The sequence below is a fragment of the Barbatula barbatula genome, assembly GCF_947034865.1.
Source record: "Barbatula barbatula genome assembly, chromosome: 2".
Taxonomy (NCBI): Eukaryota; Metazoa; Chordata; class Actinopteri; order Cypriniformes; family Nemacheilidae; genus Barbatula; species Barbatula barbatula.
Window position 1 is genome coordinate 19,839,621 of NC_136767.1, and position 17,578 is coordinate 19,857,198.

The following is a 17,578-nucleotide window of genomic DNA, read 5'->3' on the forward strand; positions in this document are numbered from 1 at the left end:
AAATCTAAACGTTGACACATGAAATTAGCGGTGTAATAGTATGTGTAAATAAAAATGATAATGTCGTCATTTTTATAACATATTTTCTCGGATTGACCTTTCCAACACTATATCACATGTGACAGAAATTGTTGTCGGTAAATTAGATTCAGAATGAGAAATTGTTGTTACCTATAGTGGATGTTTTACGGCGCACGTATTTGTTGTTGTTTGTTGCCAGTGGTAACGCGAGATGTAAAACAACACGTGTCTTTGCATTTTTTTTAACCTGCTTGGAGTTGTTGCCAAGCAACGTACAAATTCAACGGAAAAGTGGACACATTTGGGACACACAACTCTACAGACATTTGACATCCCCGTAGTGTGCGAAGCAATGCAGGTATATATCGCATTATCATCAATGAACATGACATAGTTATATAGTCGGTCCTACCTATATAGCTTTGTGTTAAAAATGATGTTCGTGTATTTTTCCTAGTTATTTAAAGCTAGTGTCCAATGACGTGTAACGTAAATCCTTGTGTAAGAGCTTTATTTCTGATCTAATTTATGTAAAACAGGATGAGTAGGCCTACTTCAAACGATATAAACGACATAATAGAGCAACTGGACTCCATTGACCAAAAGTATGAGCGTCTCAAACAGCAGCAGTTTATATTTATCACAGCTCTTGAGAGGTCGAGAGAACATGCCAGAGACAAAACTGAGCCTGTCTCCACAGTCAGACAGGTTAGAATTTGGTTTTCCTACTGCTCTCCTTTCATCAATTTACATGCATGAACCACACTAACCATACATTAAAATTGCTGTAATAATGACAAAAAGTACATTATACATTCTAAATAAACACTTTGTGTGTATAATTTTACTGGGTGTATTTACAATGTCCAATCATAATGTTAATAATTTTACCCGTAGGTACAAAAGTACCTGAACCATGACTGCAGCAATTCCACAGACAGACGCATCTTCTCACTCTTTTTGGAAATAATGGCTGATCTTGAGGGCGTTCTGAAACTTCTGGAATCTTCATTGTCAAACGGAAACTCTTTATGTGAGGGTTTGGATACCTGCAGGGAGCTCCTGAACCCCACCACTAACATCAGCCAGCTAAGAGCACAGTTAAGTGACAAGTTACAATTAATGAATCAAGAAATTCAGGTAGCGCTTTATTTTACAGCCCTGTTCTTCATTTTCATAACTTACCAACTCTAACCTAATTGGTAAGTATTTGGTGGTTAAAGGGATAGTTCCCCCAAAAATGAAAAATCTGTCATGAATTACTCCAGGTTCCAAATCTGTATACATTTCTTTGTTCGGTTGAACACAGAGAAAGATATTTGGACGAATACTTGTTACCAAAGTTGTTGGACCCCATTGATATCACAATAGATAAAATGACAATGGTAGTCAAAAGTGCCCCAGAACTGTTTGCTGTCCTACATAATATCTTCAAATTATCACAATTTGTGTTTAACAGAACAAAGAAAATATCGTAGTTAATGGATTCCAAGAACGGTTTGGTTACAAGCATTCTTCCAAATATCATTCTGTGTTCATTAGAACAAAGGCATTTATACTGACAACTCAAAGGGAGTAAATAATGGCAGTATTTTTATTTTGGGGTAATCTATCCCTTTAAGTGCATGCCCTGTAAAATAAAGGAACCTGAATTTAATTGCATCAGAGTGCTATAATAAACATTAAATAGTATTAAAGAGGGTAACAAGATGTGTATAAATAATCAAATCATGATTTACAGCCCCATTGCTTTCTCAATCTCTCAATGATGCACTGCTTTCCCGATTAACAGCTACCCACACAATGAGATCAATCGCCTGAGCTGTGATGACGCAAGAAATTTCTATGGTGGAATTGTGAGTGTGATTCCACTGGCTCTAGACCGTCTCACCTCCTGCTGTAAAAGAGCCCCTCAACCTCTCACTTCCACAGCCGCAAAAACATCACCTCAGCAAACAGAGGCTAAGAATGCAGGGACATCTGCTGACCTTGTCAAGAGTACCAGTAACAACTCAAGTATAGTATATACAAAAGGCACAGGTGGCTGGCATGCAGGAAAGCCGTCTTGGAAGCCTCCAGGCAATTCAAAGAGATAAAATGTTGCTTTAATAGTTTCATGAAAAAAAACAGTATTGATTTATTTGATTTGTCCAAGTATTACGACATGTACAATTACTATTTTATAACTGATGAGAATATGACAAAGATTTGCAAAACATATATTTTATTTTTGTTGATCATAGCTTAACAAGGAGAACAGCGCTCTCAGGTTGTTTTTTCTTGAATTCAAAACAGTATTTCTAAACAGACTCCCTGGTTACCTGTTACACCAATCATCATCCAACTGTACCATAGTTCAGATAACTTTAGACAAATGATTCAGGTTACAGACAGGCATCCTGTTCTGTGCAGTAAGACATTTTGTGAAACGAAAATGTTTGAGCTTTTGGTTAAAAAAAGAAAAGTATGGAAAGCTAGATCGCATTAATGGTAACCGTGACAAGGATTGTGAGAAGAGAAAAATAGCAGTGATTTCCATATATTTCAATGATTGTTGTAAACCACTCCCCCAGTTGGCAGGATAAAGCGAATGTTCCTTACAACAGTGCTTCACATATTCCAACCTGGACCCTGCACTAGACACAACCCCCTGGGGCGAGTTTTTATAAAGAATTAAGTCAGAACAGTTGCAGAACACTAGCCAAGCATAATAAAGCCTGAATTTAAAAAGTGCTTTTACTTCAGCCACCTGCAGCCCGTTACATTAAACCTTTTCTTTACAGATGGGGTCTGACCTTTGTAACGCTGAGATAAAAGAAAATACAGGGGCAAGTTGTATAGAGAACCGAGTTTAGTGTCAACATATAGCAGCGGCCGTATTTTGCATGCTATTAACACAAGAGCAACCAACCATTAGACACACCGGATCATTTTCAAATTGCTTGATCACCAGCAACAGCTCAAGTGTTAACAGCACAAATGCATTAAATGCACATACAGCAGCGTAACCTATGTTCTGTAATGCTCTGACAGTCTTGCAAAACGGCAAAAAATAGTGTGTTAGTAAGAATTATTGCACTTGTTACCGGGCTCTAGAATCCCAGTAGAAACAGATAACGAATAAAAATAAAAACTCTTTCTACAACTACAACGCTTGCTCACTCATAATCTCTTTAGGCAAAGCACAAAAAGCACATATGGCTTGCCACAGCGGCGACATGTGATTTCGACTTCTTGCTTGCCTAAACAGCTTCTTTTTGTTATTCACATTTTATCAGACTGATTGATGTGTGAAATTTTTACAGTGATATTTTAGCAGAAACGGGGAAAGTGACCGTGACAATCCCACTTGGTATGGTTTAAATTCAGTCTCATTAGCTGTAATTCACGATGCTGTGATTCAAAGGGGCATTTTGCTCACACAACCCAAAAGGTTCTGTTGCAAAAGAAAACAATGATTAAGGCAATTCGTTGGCTGGAAAGTACAGTAGGGACTGAGCAACATCCAATTGCCACACCATATCACCATCACGGCAGAAGAGTGAATGTCAATTTAAAAAATACATACCGAATTACCATGAATTCATCATGACATTTAGACAGTAGATATGTGTGCCACTGCAGCTGATGAGTTCAGCCCAGTCAAAAATGTTTCTTATTTTTTTGGCTTCTCTGTGAAACAACAGAGCTTTTAAAATGAACTAAAACTTCAGAGACCACTCTAAACTGGAGTGGTACACTCCAATACTGGGATTTATCCTCTTCTACGATCAATGCTCATGATGGGTCTCATTGTAGTCCATTATTCGCAGATCTTGCTGTCTCCTCCGCTGAATATTATACGCACGGGGTCTGTCCATGGGCTGAAGGTCAATCTGATCATTGGACCCCTCAGGCTCAACGTTATGTGAAGAGTCTACTAGTTTCGGATCCTGAGAGAAGCAGGTGGGGGCAGCTGGCTCCTCTTCGTAGTGGCTCTCGCTCTTATTACGGAAGAGCTCTCTGGCACGCTTACCCAAAAAGCTTCCGTTACTGGGGCAAGAGCCAACTGCCAGCGGGGAGTCGCAGGGAAGGGAGGAAAATGAGCGGGCGGGGGCGGAAAGATCTTCTTCCTGACTGCCGTTAATGAGCGCTGAGGGAGGCATATGAGAAGACGCGGCAGACACTTCGCCATTGAAACACATGTATGCGTTTTCCTCTCTTTTCAAGGGGTCAGCTGATGGAGATGAAGCAGATGGGCTGGTAGTGTTGCGAATTGACCTGAAACACAAAAGGAATGTTATTTCTGATGAAAATTCAACAAACCATCAGAAATTCATGTGCACAAGTCTTGAAACATCTGAAATGTATTTCAAAATTTACATATGAAAAGCAACCTGTGCAGAATATTATGGTAAGGAACGCACCGCTGGTTGGTGGAACGGCTGGCCTGAGATGTGCTTTCTGATGGTGAACAGGTGTGCAGGTTCTTCAGCTCTATTTGACTGTAGAGCTCAAGAAGCTCCGACTGTAATGCCTGGGTGATGTGCTTTTGAGCAAAGTATCTGTTTTCTGAAGCCTGCAGCTGCTCCCTACAAAAAAAAACACAAACCACATATAAACGAATAAATCAAGGATGAGATGCTTCTGAAGAACAAACCAGATAAGCTATATTCTGCAAATCTACATACCAACTACATTAGTAGGCCATTGCCAAATAAAATGTGAAGTTTGTATACAGATAAAACTTAAATATTTTGTCAAATAATAGTAATATACACGCTTAGTAATAAAGTCATAGTAATAATTTGTAAAATTATGCGTGTAGATAAAAGTTAAATAGTGTCATCAAAATCGACTAAGAAGGGATGGGCAGTCTCATACATGGCTTGACTTTTGACATTCTCCAGAAATTTCTTCTGCTCTCGGATGACTTGCTCTTTCTTAGTGACTTGGGTCTCCAGGTCAGTGATACGCTGCTGGGCTGCCTCGAGTCTCTGACCCTGCTGGAGGGAGCTCTGCCTCAAACGCTCTCCCTCCCGCACTGAAGAAGCTTGCTGCATCTTCAGCTCCTACCAATCACATAAGAAATCAGAATTGATCCAAACAAACCATGCAAAGAACCAATAAAGAGTAAGTGAATTTCAATTCAGCTCTTTGAAATGCTCAGCATTAGAGACTTAAAATCAATACAGCAGATGAACATTAAATTAAAATGTCAAAATTCTGTGGAATAGATTCAAATATACTGTTAACTGTAGTGATGAGTACTTAAGTAAACAAAATATTCGGGAGGAGGATTTATAGACATGTCATTTGTAAGACGTGTAAGGTTGTGAAATTCTGCAGGTACAAATTGCGTATGCCTTAGAGACCTCTGTCGAAGTTTCGTAACCTTGAAAACACGCTTGAACCTTTTCCACATATTAATTCCCTTTTCAGGCAATGTTACAAGTTCTCAAGGTATTTCATGAATTTGAACAGGCAAATCTGCTGGGTTTAAGCAACGACATCAGGACAGTTAATAACAGTCGTCAATCTTTTTCTGTCAAGGACCAGCTTGTGTACCTTGCTTGCCTCGGGTCCCAAACGCTCAATTTCTTCCATGCATAGCTTGTTGGCCTCACCCAAAAGCAGGAACTGTTTGTTCAAAAAAGCCATCTGCTGCTCCATACTCTCACTATTGTTGAGCTGAGATTGGACAAATCAAGCACACAAATGAAACGCTACATACATTAATGGCATGGGGAGAATTTGCTTTCAAATTCAGAGCCTAAGCGTAAAAAAAAAATCCACAGGCGATTTCATGTCTCACCTTGATGGACAGCTGGCTGAGCAGGTGTCCCATATTACATACTTTGTTGTTAGCTCTCTGTAGCTCCGCCTCCATTTCTCTGACCTTTTTCAGATTTTCTTGCAAGTCACTCTATAATTGACACCATGCAGAACATTACTCAACATTATTTAACCACAATATCATATATAATCGATCACCTTGACAATATTTTGAGTGCGTTCAAATGCCCTACAGTTCTGCGCTCACCTGTAGTTCCTGCATCTTTGAGTAATAGTCATTACGTTCCTTCTGCAGCTGCTGGATTTGCGCCTGCAGCTGCTTCACCACAGTCTCTCCGTCCTCTCGCAGTAGCCTGGAGCGCCGCTGCTCCTCCTGCAGGCTCAACTGTACAGCCTGCATCTCAACATCCTGAAGCTTGAGTTGGGTTTTCTGCCACACACCAACAGAGACACCTTTAGAAAACCATTGTATTATGTATATGGCTAATCTTTTTCAGTTCTATTCTTACCATGGAGTTGTTCTGCTCTTCCAGTGCAGTCGTGTTGACAATACGGCCAAACAGACGCCGGTTCCGGAGCGCATGCTGCTCTCTCTTATGTCTCTCATACAGCAGCTGGTTATGGAGCAACAGCAGCTGACTCCGCAACATCCCCAGTTCATCAGATGCTACAGAAGCAGGACCTGCAAAAAACACACGGCAGTCAACTCAAAATCAGCAGCATTTTAAGGTCAATTACATTTACAGTCCTTAAAGGATTGACACTATTGAGATCATTTTTGACTGATTACAAAAGAACATAAGCAAAAATTGTATCTGTATTCATTTTGTGAAGTTATGACATAGAAACAACATAGAAAACAGAAGGAGAGAAAATGACTAATGTGGATAAAGACGAACAGAACGAACAGAAGTTGGAGAGGAAAGTTTTTGTCCGTTGCTAGGATGAGGAACGGTTCAAGGAAACAATCGTCCTGAGCATGGACAGCCTATGAATTAGTAAATTACCAAATACCTTTTCCTTTATTGCTATGCTGTTTACCTCCTGAGTTTGTGTCTGACGATTGGTTTTGAAAGAACAGACTTCTGTAAAACACCAACATGTGTGTCACAAATTCGCTAACACAACACGATCAGCAATCCTGAAGAAATCCACGTACCTCTTTAACAGCTTGTCATGTGTGTCTTGGCCATGCTGAATAACACGGTCCAACACCTCCAGCGGTGAAGCTGCAGAGAGATCGTTGCCCTCCATCTCTCGGTGTGGCTCCCTCTCTCCCTCCACCTTCCTCAAGGCCTCTGTGGTCTTTGTCTCCAAAAACAAATACGCCACTTTAGGCAGGGCGAGGTCAAACAGTGGCTCGTATGGCATGGGTTCTTTCGACAGATCAGACAGAGAACATTTACTCAGACCCTTTCCATTCTCTATGGGGGTGAAAGGAGGCCACAAGGGCCATGGAGATTGTTGATCTCCTCCTTTGGTTGTGGCTTCACCCCTGTCTGGTGTGGAGACAAAATTTGGTTCGTTGCTTCGATGGGAGGAGAGCAAGGTGTCAGAGGAGCTGGAAAAAGAAGAATCCAGGCCGGGCCTCGTCGCAAAATCCAGTTTCCCATGTGTCAGGCTTAATATCTCCTCTGTGATAGCGACTGGGAAAATAAAATGTTAAGAGATACTGATGAGATGAGGTCACTAAACACAAAAGCATGACTGAAAACGGTTTTCTATACTTGAACGCTGTGGGACGCATGACGCCTCGACTCTCACCATCCTCTCTCTCCTCATCTGTCTTCTTGACAATGTCGGATAGCTGCGCCAATGAAACTGGACTCTTGCCATCGCTAGCACCTCCTAAAGAGTAACCAAAGCAAAAGACATTGATCAGCATGCCTTAGCAGCGAAGGTCAAATCCTCAACAGAATGAAGTTGTGCAAAGTATCATCAGATAATCTCACCGTTGTTGTTTATACTTCTAGGCATGACTTTCTTCAGATCTTTGAGCGATGGATTTACCTTAGCAGATCAGAAAAGAATTTGCATGAGAATGTGCACAGATTATTTCTCAGAATGGGTTTAGTAAATCGAGAGGTACTAGCTTTATACTAAATGTACCTTAGCCTGAGTACTGCTGGTGTTTTGGCCAGCCTGCCCTATTTCCTCTGAGAATGATAAGAGCGGAGATGACCCTGAGGGGGTTGAAGGAGACAAGGACCATTTTCCATCCACTATTAGAAAAGACAACCAGTGAAAATCAGGCACATACACACACAGCAAGCATAAACGCAACAAAAAGGATGGTCATTTATGCTTTGTGCATTTGGCAGACCTGGTGTGTTGAGGATCTGCCCTGAGAGGTGGGAGGCACTATGCGAGATTTCTGAAATGGTGGTAGGGGACATTCTGGAGCTGGGCGGGGTGCTTATCCCACAGATTGAGGAAGGACTCCATATGACCTCCTTTAATCCTGAGGAGTTCATCTCATCACTCTGCTGCTGAAACATAAAGCAGACATCCATTCAGTAATGGATCGTAGAACTGCTCCTTATATACATTAAAGGGATAGTTCACCCAAAAATTTAAATTTTGTCATTTACTTATCCTCAGGTTGTTCCAAATCTGTATAGATTTCTTTGTTCTGCTAAACACAAAGGAAAACATTTGGAAGAATGTCAGTAACCAAACAAATCTCATCCCCCTTTGACTCCTATAGTATTTATTTTCCTTACTGTTTGGTTTCAAAACATTCTTCGCAATATCTTTATCGGTGTTCATCAGAGCATACATACAGTTTTGGAACAATCTGAGGATGAGTGAATGATGACCATTGAAAAACAACTTGGGTGAACTGTCCCTTTAATAGTATTCACAGGCTGTTTTTGAAGCATTTAATTGTGTTCTTCTGCACAGACTGTATTGTAGCACAGAGTAGGAGACGTTCTGAATGACTTTGTACTCTTTACATAACAACAATCACTGAATGTCTTACTTGATGGCTGGGGGTATGTGTCCTGGAACCTGATTCCTGAGAAACAGTGAGAAAAGGAAGTGATAGAGAAAGAGACTGGCGAACAGCGGCCATCGGCATGACAGAGGTCATTTCTGTTGGAAGACAAGTAGGTAAGATTCACTGGAAAGAGCATTAGCGTTATTGCATCAAATGAACAGTTCACCATCAAAATGAAAATTCTGTCATTAGTTACTCACCCCCTTGTTATTTTACACCTGTGATTTTCTCAATTCTGCAAAACACAAAAGGAGATATTTTGGAAAATGTAAGTACCAAAAACCTGTTGGTCCCCCTTGACTTTTACGCTATGGACACAAAACCGATGCAAGTCAATGGTGACCAACAGTTTTCTGTTACCAACATTTTTCAAAATATCTTCTTTAGTGTTCTGCAGAAGAAAATCAAACCGTTTTAAATGGTGAGTAAATTAAAGAATTTTAATTTTGAAGGCAATCTTTTCCTTTAATAACAGAAGAAACGTGATCAAGAGAAGCACATTCAGCTCACCATGGATACTGAGCTCTGAACATGACCGGCTGTGGTCTACAGGGCGGCGTGCTGCGGGATCAGACAAAGAAGAATAGCCCTCCTCACAGGATGCCTCCTTTGGATCGAGGGAAACTTTGCCACATTCAATCACTATATCATGGGGTTCGAATCTCTTCCATCTACGAAAAATGATGAACAGGTGAAGAAAAAACACACACAACCTCTGATGCAGTTGAAAGTATGTTTATTTGTACATACCTTATCGGATCAACCTCGTAATCTTTGGTTCCTGTGATGAGCTCTGGATGTATCCGTACGTGCTCCAACATTGGCTAACAAAGGAAAAAGAAGATAACAGAGTGAGTGTTACAATAGCAAGTAAGCACAATGGAACACAACAGATACTGACTCACCTTAACTACTTCTTCAAATGTATCCACATTCTCCTTCATGCTGTAATGTGCACGTAGGTAGGAAACAAAATTACACGGGTACATCCCGTACAGTCGGTGGAAAAGTGAGTAAACACTGGCATGCAGATGGACTGCATACACTCCCTGAGCATGACCTGGAGGACACCGACAGTATGTTCAGTCAAAGCTATAAATCTTCCATGTCCAAAAATAAAGAACAAAGCAGTTCACACAATAAAGATAAAGAAAGGTATTAGAAATGTGTATGACAGACTACCTGGGTGCCGTTGGTTCCAAGCAGCAAGCCGTCCAAAGATGTCAAAGAACTCACAGAGAAGCTGTTTGTTGGTTTGAGGAATCATGGGTAGGAGAGTAATCAACACCAGAACGCCAGTTATGAGAACCACTACATCAGAATCAGCCTGCAAGTAGGAATTATTTATAAAACAAACCATAAAGATTCTCCAGAATATGAAAATCGTTTTTTGTATTGGACATCTGGTTGTCATTCATGTTCACCTAACTAAACACTGAGTTCTTATGTAGAACATAAACCATGTACAAAATCATATTTGTTGCTTCGTCATACTCGACTGGACTTTAGTTTGGTACCTTGAGGCATTTGAGCAACGAAGCAAACAAAGGGAAGCGTGAAATCTTGTGGATCCATTGTGGCTGCTTGCGGACAACATGGCCAAGGAGGGTGACGCTGGAAAGACGGCTGCTCTGCTTGCTCATGCATTCATTCATCTTATCTAAAAGATGCTGCATAGAAACACGTGCAGATGAGGTCGTTATTCATCAATTCATGACAGATGCTCTTATGTAAACAACAGTTTAGAAAAAAGTGGATTAAGGCAGGTGTATAATTTTGGTTATGTGTCCATAAACCGAGTTATGAATTACTGTTACAAATTGTTTCACCGCAGTAAAATATAGACAATAGTAATCGTTTCGCTGGATGGTTAATGCAAATATTACACAGAGGATCTTGATGAGAAAAGCATACAGTTTTGAAAAAAGTTGCATGCATGTTGCAATGTGCTTTCTGTCCCCAGTAGTGCTTAAATGTTTTTTGTTAATTCTCCTTAAGAGAAATCGGTTCTTGTCAGAAGTGATAAAAACACTAAGCTAAATTCGATTTCCTTCTGCGCTAAGAGCACAATTACAAGGCTGTGTTTGTTTTTGTTGTCCTGGATAATTATCAGCAAAGCTTCTTCGTTAGGTAGAGATAAGAATACTTGAACAGACATATTTTGCACGTGGAAGCATGATTTAAATGATGTTTTCAAAGAATGATAAAGCCCATCCCCAGTGAAAATTGTTAAACATGGTTAAAACTACGTTATATTTACAAGTCACACTTCAACCCCTGGGAATATTACAATTAAATGTGCTTGAAAAATCAGTGATGACACAGAGATTCATGGGGCTTTGAGTATACAGTTTGTGTTGTTGTATGTATTATGTTGTTGGATATGTGTATACATATCAGTGAAATCAAACAACCACTGTAGCACATATTACATAGTGCTTTACCACTGCATGATCCAAACTGACACTTTGAGAGCTGAGACCCAGTTTGAGACTAACTCTGCTGGTATCATTTATTGAGAGCCTGCATCATCGAAGTAGCAGTTTGGCTGAGTGATGAAAAAGAGTGATGGTTATTTTATATATACGGTGGATTTCCTTCCCCGCTGTTGTTTGTGCCCACACTCAACTGATGTCATATTTAATCTCTCTCTGCAATTGATTTTGGGTGTGTGACTAATATGCAAAGTGCATGAGACTTTTGAATGAGATTGTGTATTATAAAGAATTTTGATTCACGGTCATATTGTGATCTGAAATGTAAATCATTTTCAATCTCCTTATATGACACAGCTCAACTCCTAACATGAGGGACAAAAAATAGCACAACTCAACGCAACAACTCATCCCCCAAACTCAAACCAGCATAGGCTGACCATACCTTATCATGGGGCTCCCTGACAGAAGACAGGATATCCACAGCTTGAGATGAATTTGTTTCCAGGAAATATTCCACAAGGCTATTCAGCAACATAGCACCTTTATCTACCAGTGAAAAAACAAAGTCCCTTCAATGTGACTTGTTTATTGATATACAGCAAATACTTGGCAGTATAAAAGCAGTGAACGTGCAAACAGAAATCACCCTTTTAGAAAATACTGTTTCAACAAACTTGACCCTGACCTGTGCTGAGAGTCTCCTGAAGCAGGGTTTTAACTTGCTCCAGCTCGTGTAAATCGGTGGACCCTAAAAGAGGGAGAAGATCGAATGCGTTCGGCTGCTCCTTGGCCATAGCTGTGCAGGACAGATGCCTTTGTCACAGCGTAAACCAATGTCCTGTGGTGTCAGCATGGGGTGCTTCTGCCTGAACTAGGAACAAAAAGTGATGAAGTCAGTCAATATTGCGACCGCCAACAAACTTGCAAGTTAAACCCATTGGTTGTGTCTTACATTTACGCATTTGGCAAACGTTTTTATTTAAAGCGACTTACATTGCATTATTCTATACATTAGCCAATCCCCTGGGATCAAACCCATTATCTAACCACCGAGCTACAGGAAAACTTATAACATGGTCACCACGTCAGAACAGAACTGTGGCTAGATATCTAACAAACAACAACTAGCTAAAATGTATTACTTCTTGAAAACAATCCCTTCTTTTATGCTGTTCAGCTCTCGCGTTAATTACATTTATGTTTGTAAACGGAAGCGCCCTAGGCTTATTGTTGGGAAGATATTTAATGCCACTAAATTGTAAGCTGCTTTGTTTTCCGTGTGCTAAATAGATTCTCTTATTGTGAAGATGTGATATCAAAGTATGCTGTCTAGGTGACGTTAAGCAGCTCATAGCTGTTGAAAAACAGCCAACAAGAAAACAAACCGTAGACTACCACGTTGGAAGCAAGTTGAACCGATAGCGTCTAACCTATATAAATTAGAAAGGTTCGTCCGTAGCTTCCCTTGACGTTCACGTAACGTTAGTGCATAACTGAAGCATTTAAGACTGCGTGACAGAAACACATTAATCACCGCACACACTGCAAAAAACGAGCGCTGTAAGTTCGGCTCACGACAATGACATCTTTTGACATCTGTTTTAATTACAACCGGATGTACTCTAAAACAACTGTACACCAATAAACAAGCATCAGATGTATCCAAATACCTTTATTTTATTGCCGTACGAAGTGTGAACTTCAAACAGTCGCCATCTTGGGAACCTCGCGACCTTTTACACTGCTGGGCCGAGCTGTTTGCGCAGATGAAAAACGGAATATTCGTAACGATGCCGCTACGCGCTCATTCAAGAAATGTGGGATAGTAAGATTGTGTTGTATCAGAAAGAGAATACTGACCGACTCTTCAGCCTCGCTGTCATAAGATCACTGCATGAGCGGCAGAAAGGTGTGAAGTGGTGTGCTAGCTAAGCATGTAGCTGCTGCCTTCAGCGTGACAGAAGCGCGCGGCGCATGCGCGTAGCTTTAAAGGACAAACCTGCTTGTTATGTAGTCAAAGGACTGAAAGGTATGTTGGAAGTAAAATATTATGAACTATTAGCTTCCTGATAATAATATTATTAACATTTTATTATTTATAATTAATTTAAAAAATCCACATGGATAGACAATTTAATTCGTTCAATATAGGCTAAACGAAGTATACGTATACGGTTTAAACTGAATTCATTTACTTCATAATTTTTTTAAGATGAAGTGTTTGTTCTCAAAGATAAAAATAGTATATTACTATAAAGGTAAACTATCTGGTTTGCACCCAATTGTTATCCAAGTAAAATGATTAAAAACATTACAATTCCATTTTTGTTTTCTATGCAGTGATATTGATACAATTGAACCGTTGCTTACTGTAAGCTACCAGTAGGTCAGATGTAAGAGCCTAAATAAACCTTTTCAGTCAAAGCTAAAAATGTAAATGTAAAAATGTTAAAGATAAATGTTAAAAATGAGATTTTGGCTCTTTATACTTATCGCATTATCTAAAGAAACATCACAATTTAACATACATCATAAATAGTCAGACTGTGCTATACGGATGCATACAGTATCTTACTATAAACTGCAACAGCGTTGGATACAGAGAAGCCAAACATGTCTCTAGATTAGCATAACCTTTGCCGCATCTCTTGTATCGACTTTAAATGCAAACAAACCAGTCAGTGCCTTTTACTGAGCACTTTTGTTAATAATGTGGTGTATAATTAGTCTGTTGAGAGGTATTAATTACTGCTGTGATGTTCTGTAGCACATGTTCTGTATCTGATTAATTCATTGTTAGGAGGACGACTTGATATAAAAGAGCTGCTGGCTGAATTTATCTTGAAGAAAATAGCATTCAGATTCTCTTACACAGTGAGTGTGGTTGTGTACTCAGCCCTGAGCAAAAAAAGCCTTCCAATGAGAAAAAGGTGGACATTGAGATCCAGGTGCTTCACACTCCACATAATGGGTGTGATGAGAGTTTATGAAGCCACTCACTACAGTTAGATTTGATTAAACAATCATATGTAATGAAATATACAGGTGCTGGTCATATAATTAGAATATCATCAAAAAGTTGATTTCTTTCACTAATTCCATTCAAAAAGTGAAACTTGTATATCATATTCATTCCTTACACACATACTGATATATTTCAAATGTTTATTACTTTTAGTTTTTATGATTATAACTGACAACTAAGGAAAACCCCAAATTTAGTATCTCAGAAAATTAGAATATTACTTAAGACCAATACAAAGAAAGGATTAAAAATCTTTGCCAACTGAAAAGTATGAACATTAAAAGTATGAGCATGTACAGCACTCAATACTTAGTTGGGGCTCCTTTTGGCTGAATTACTGCAGCAATGCGGTGTGGCATGGAGTCGATCATTCTGTGGCACTGCTCAGGTGTTATGAGAGCCCAGGTTGCTCTGATAGAGGCCTACGGCTCTTCTGCATTATTGGGTCTGGCATATCACATCTTCCTCTTCACAATACCCCATAGATTTTCTATGGGGTTAAGGTCAGGCGAGTTTGCTGGCCAATTAAGAACAGGGATGCCATGGTCCTTAAACCAGGTACTGGTTGCTTTGTCACTGTGTGCAGGTGCCAAGTCCTGTTGGAAAATGAAATCTGCATATCCGTAAAGTTGGTCAGCAGCAGGAAGCATGAAGTGCTCTAAAACTTCCTGGTATACGGCTGCGTTGACCTTGGACCTCAGAAAACACAGTGGACCAACACCAGCAGATGACATGGCACCCCAAACCAAAACTGACTGTGGAAACTTTACACTGGACCTCAAGCAACGTGGATTGTGAAACTCCCCTCTCTTCCTCCAGACTCTGCAACCCTCACTTCCAAAGGAAATGCAAAATTTACTTTCATCAGAGAACAGCAGTCCAGTCCTTTCTGTGTTTAGCCCGGGCAAGACGCTTCTGACACTGTCTGTTGTTCAAGAGTGGCCTGACACAAGGAGTGTGACAGCTGAAACCCATGTCTTGCATACGTCTGTGCGTAGTGGTTCTTGAAGCACTGACACCAGCTGCAGTCCACTCTTTGTGAATCTCCCCCACATTTTTTAATGGGTTTTGTTTCACAATCCTCTCCAGGGTGCGGTTATCCCTATTGCTTATACACTTTTATCTACCACATCTTTTCCTTTCCTTCGCCTCTCTATTAATGTGCTTGGACACAGAGCTCTGTGAACAGCCAGCCTCTTTTGCAATGACCTTTTGTGTCTTGCCCTCCTTATGCAAGGTGTCAGTGGTCGTCTTTTGGACAACTGTGAAGTCAGCAGTCTTCCCCATGATTGGGTAGCCTACAGAACTAGACTGAGAGACCATTTAAAGGCTTTGCAGATGTTTTGAGTTAATTAGCTGATTAGAGTGTGGCACCACCTTTTCACAATATTTTAATTTTCTGAAATACCGAATTTGGGATTTTCCTTAGTTGTCAGTTATAATAATCAAAATTAAAAGAAATAAACATTTGAAATATATCAGTCTGTGTGTAATGAATGAATATAATATACAAGTTTAACTTTTTGAATGGAATTAGTGAAATAAATCAACTTTTTGATGATATTAAAATGATATGACCAGCACCTGTACACTTGCTTCTGTTGTTCCATTTTATTTAAGTTGTTCCATTAAATAAAAAATAGAGGGTCTTGTGCAACACCATTAGGTGGAGCCATTTTCCTGCCACCCACCATTGCATTGCCTTGCTCTTCCTGTGCACAACAATCATTCAGGAATATAGGAAACATTTGCATGATAATAGTAAATAATAAGTAGGATTAGTCTTCTAATTCTGAAATAACACAATAACACACAATCATTCTGCTGAGTCAGTTTTGGCAGCATACTTTGAGAACTTTCTTCTTTCAGAAAATATAGGAACCACATTCCTATGCTCTTCTCAGAATGAATACACAGCTAAAACCCAAACTATTGTATAATTTGTTGCTAATGGTGCTATCCTAAAACTCTGCTAAATTCTGTCTTGATGAGAAAAGCATACGGTTTTAAATGATAAATGCATGTTGCAATGAGCTTTTTGTCCCCAGTAGTGCTTAAATTTGTTTTGTTAATTCTCCTTAAGAGAAATCGGTTCTTGTCAGAAGTGATAAAAACACTAAGCTAAATTCGATTTCCTTCTGCGCTAAGAGCACAATTACAAGGCTGTGTCTGTTTTTGTTGTCCTGGATAATTATGAGCAAAGCTTCTTCATTAGGTAGAGAAAGAATTATGGAACAGACATTTTTTGCATGTGGAAGCATGATTTAAATGATGTTTTCAAAGAATGATAAAGCCCATCCCCAGTGAAAATTGTTGAACATGGTTGAACTACGTTATATTTACAAGTCACACTTCAACCCCAGGGAATATTACATTTAAGACAATTAAATGTGCTTGAAAAATCAGTGATGTCACAGAGATTCATGGGGCTTTGAGTATACAGTTTGTGTTGTTGTATGTATTATGTTGTTGGATATGTGTATGCATATCAGTGAAATCAAACAACCACTGTAGCACATATTACATAGTGCTTTACCACTGCATGATCCAAACTGACATTTTGAGAGCTGAGACCCAGTTTGAGACTAACTCTGCTGGTATCATTTATTGAGAGCCTGCATCATCGAAGTAGCAGTTTGGCTGAGTGATGAAAAAGAGTGATGGTTATTTTATATATACGGTGGATTTCCTTCCCCGCTGTTGTTTGTGCCCACACTCAACTGATGTCATGTTTAATCTCTCTCTGCAATTGATTTTGGGTGTGTGACTAATATGCAAAGTGCATGAAAGCTGTATTGTGCACATGACAAAAATCGGCTGTATATATGAAGAGTTTGGTTCCAAAATGAGATAACCCAGTTTTTAAAAATGTGTTTATTGTGCATTCCAATTAATATCAAACAAACTGCAGTTAGTTTGTTTTGAATAACTTAAAGAATACAGCTAACGTACACAATACAAAACGTGATAACATGATAAAAATCAAGATTACATTTCTTTTAAACTGAGTTATTTCATTTTGGAGCCAAATTCTTCATATATTTTTGGTGCATAGAATCTGTTGCTTATTGTAAACCCTATTCATTTGCTGGATTTATAGTTGTTACAAACATATTCGCCAGTAGTTTGTGAATCCTTAATTGGGATGGATGCTTTTGAGAGCATGAAAGCACTTGCTCATTGTAAATGTTGCATTCATAGTTAGTTCACCAAACTAAATAAAGCATAATCTAAAGTATTCTTTAGCTCCCAAGCCTGTACTCTTACAAGACCTTCAAAATTCCATCCATGTCTGATTTAAATTACAGATTTATAATC

General features: G+C 39.4%; 2 protein-coding genes across 7 annotated transcripts; one reads left to right on the top strand and one right to left on the bottom strand.

Moving 5' to 3' along the window:
• Positions 1–561: 561 nt before the first annotated feature.
• On the top strand, positions 562–2,117 carry spaca9 (sperm acrosome associated 9; the record flags this gene model as incomplete). The annotated part of the gene is made up of 3 exons (XM_079471399.1): positions 562–729; positions 919–1,121; positions 1,814–2,117. 3 exons carry the CDS (start codon positions 562–564, stop codon positions 2,115–2,117), a joined length of 675 nt encoding a protein of 224 aa, XP_079327525.1.
• Positions 2,107–13,215, bottom strand: tsc1a (TSC complex subunit 1a). Of its 6 annotated transcripts, none has more exons than XM_079451007.1 (23): positions 13,096–13,215; positions 12,906–12,989; positions 11,921–12,106; positions 11,678–11,781; positions 10,315–10,467; positions 9,980–10,124; positions 9,703–9,857; positions 9,548–9,621; positions 9,308–9,468; positions 8,780–8,892; positions 8,120–8,282; positions 7,906–8,018; positions 7,749–7,806; positions 7,561–7,644; positions 6,956–7,442; positions 6,811–6,881; positions 6,306–6,478; positions 6,044–6,226; positions 5,816–5,926; positions 5,569–5,691; positions 4,885–5,072; positions 4,428–4,592; positions 2,107–4,281 (listed from the first exon to the last, which is right to left on the bottom strand). In XM_079451007.1, the coding sequence occupies exons 3-23, from the start codon at positions 12,027–12,029 to the stop codon at positions 3,792–3,794; spliced, it is 3,423 nt and encodes a 1,140-aa protein (XP_079307133.1). In that variant the 5' UTR covers positions 12,030–12,106; positions 12,906–12,989; positions 13,096–13,215; the 3' UTR covers positions 2,107–3,791. The 6 variants fall into 6 exon arrangements, with proteins under 6 accessions (XP_079307133.1, XP_079307131.1, XP_079307136.1 ...); XM_079451005.1 differs by having other exon boundaries at positions 8,120–8,285; positions 13,096–13,207; XM_079451010.1 differs by having other exon boundaries at positions 6,838–6,881; positions 13,096–13,195.
• Between the last annotated feature and the right edge of the window lie 4,363 nt (positions 13,216–17,578).

Coding starts and splice junctions, on each gene's coding strand:
- tsc1a (XM_079451005.1), bottom strand. CDS start 12,029: ATGGCCAAGGAGCAGCCGAACGCATTCGATCTTCTCCCTCTTTTAGGG. Junction 11,782..11,920: donor TCAGGAGACTCTCAGCACAG/GTCAGGGTCAAG, acceptor TTTCACTGGTAG/ATAAAGGTGCTATGTTGCTG. Junction 8,286..8,779: donor CACATACCCCCAGCCATCAA/GTAAGACATTCA, acceptor TTTATGTTTCAG/CAGCAGAGTGATGAGATGAA.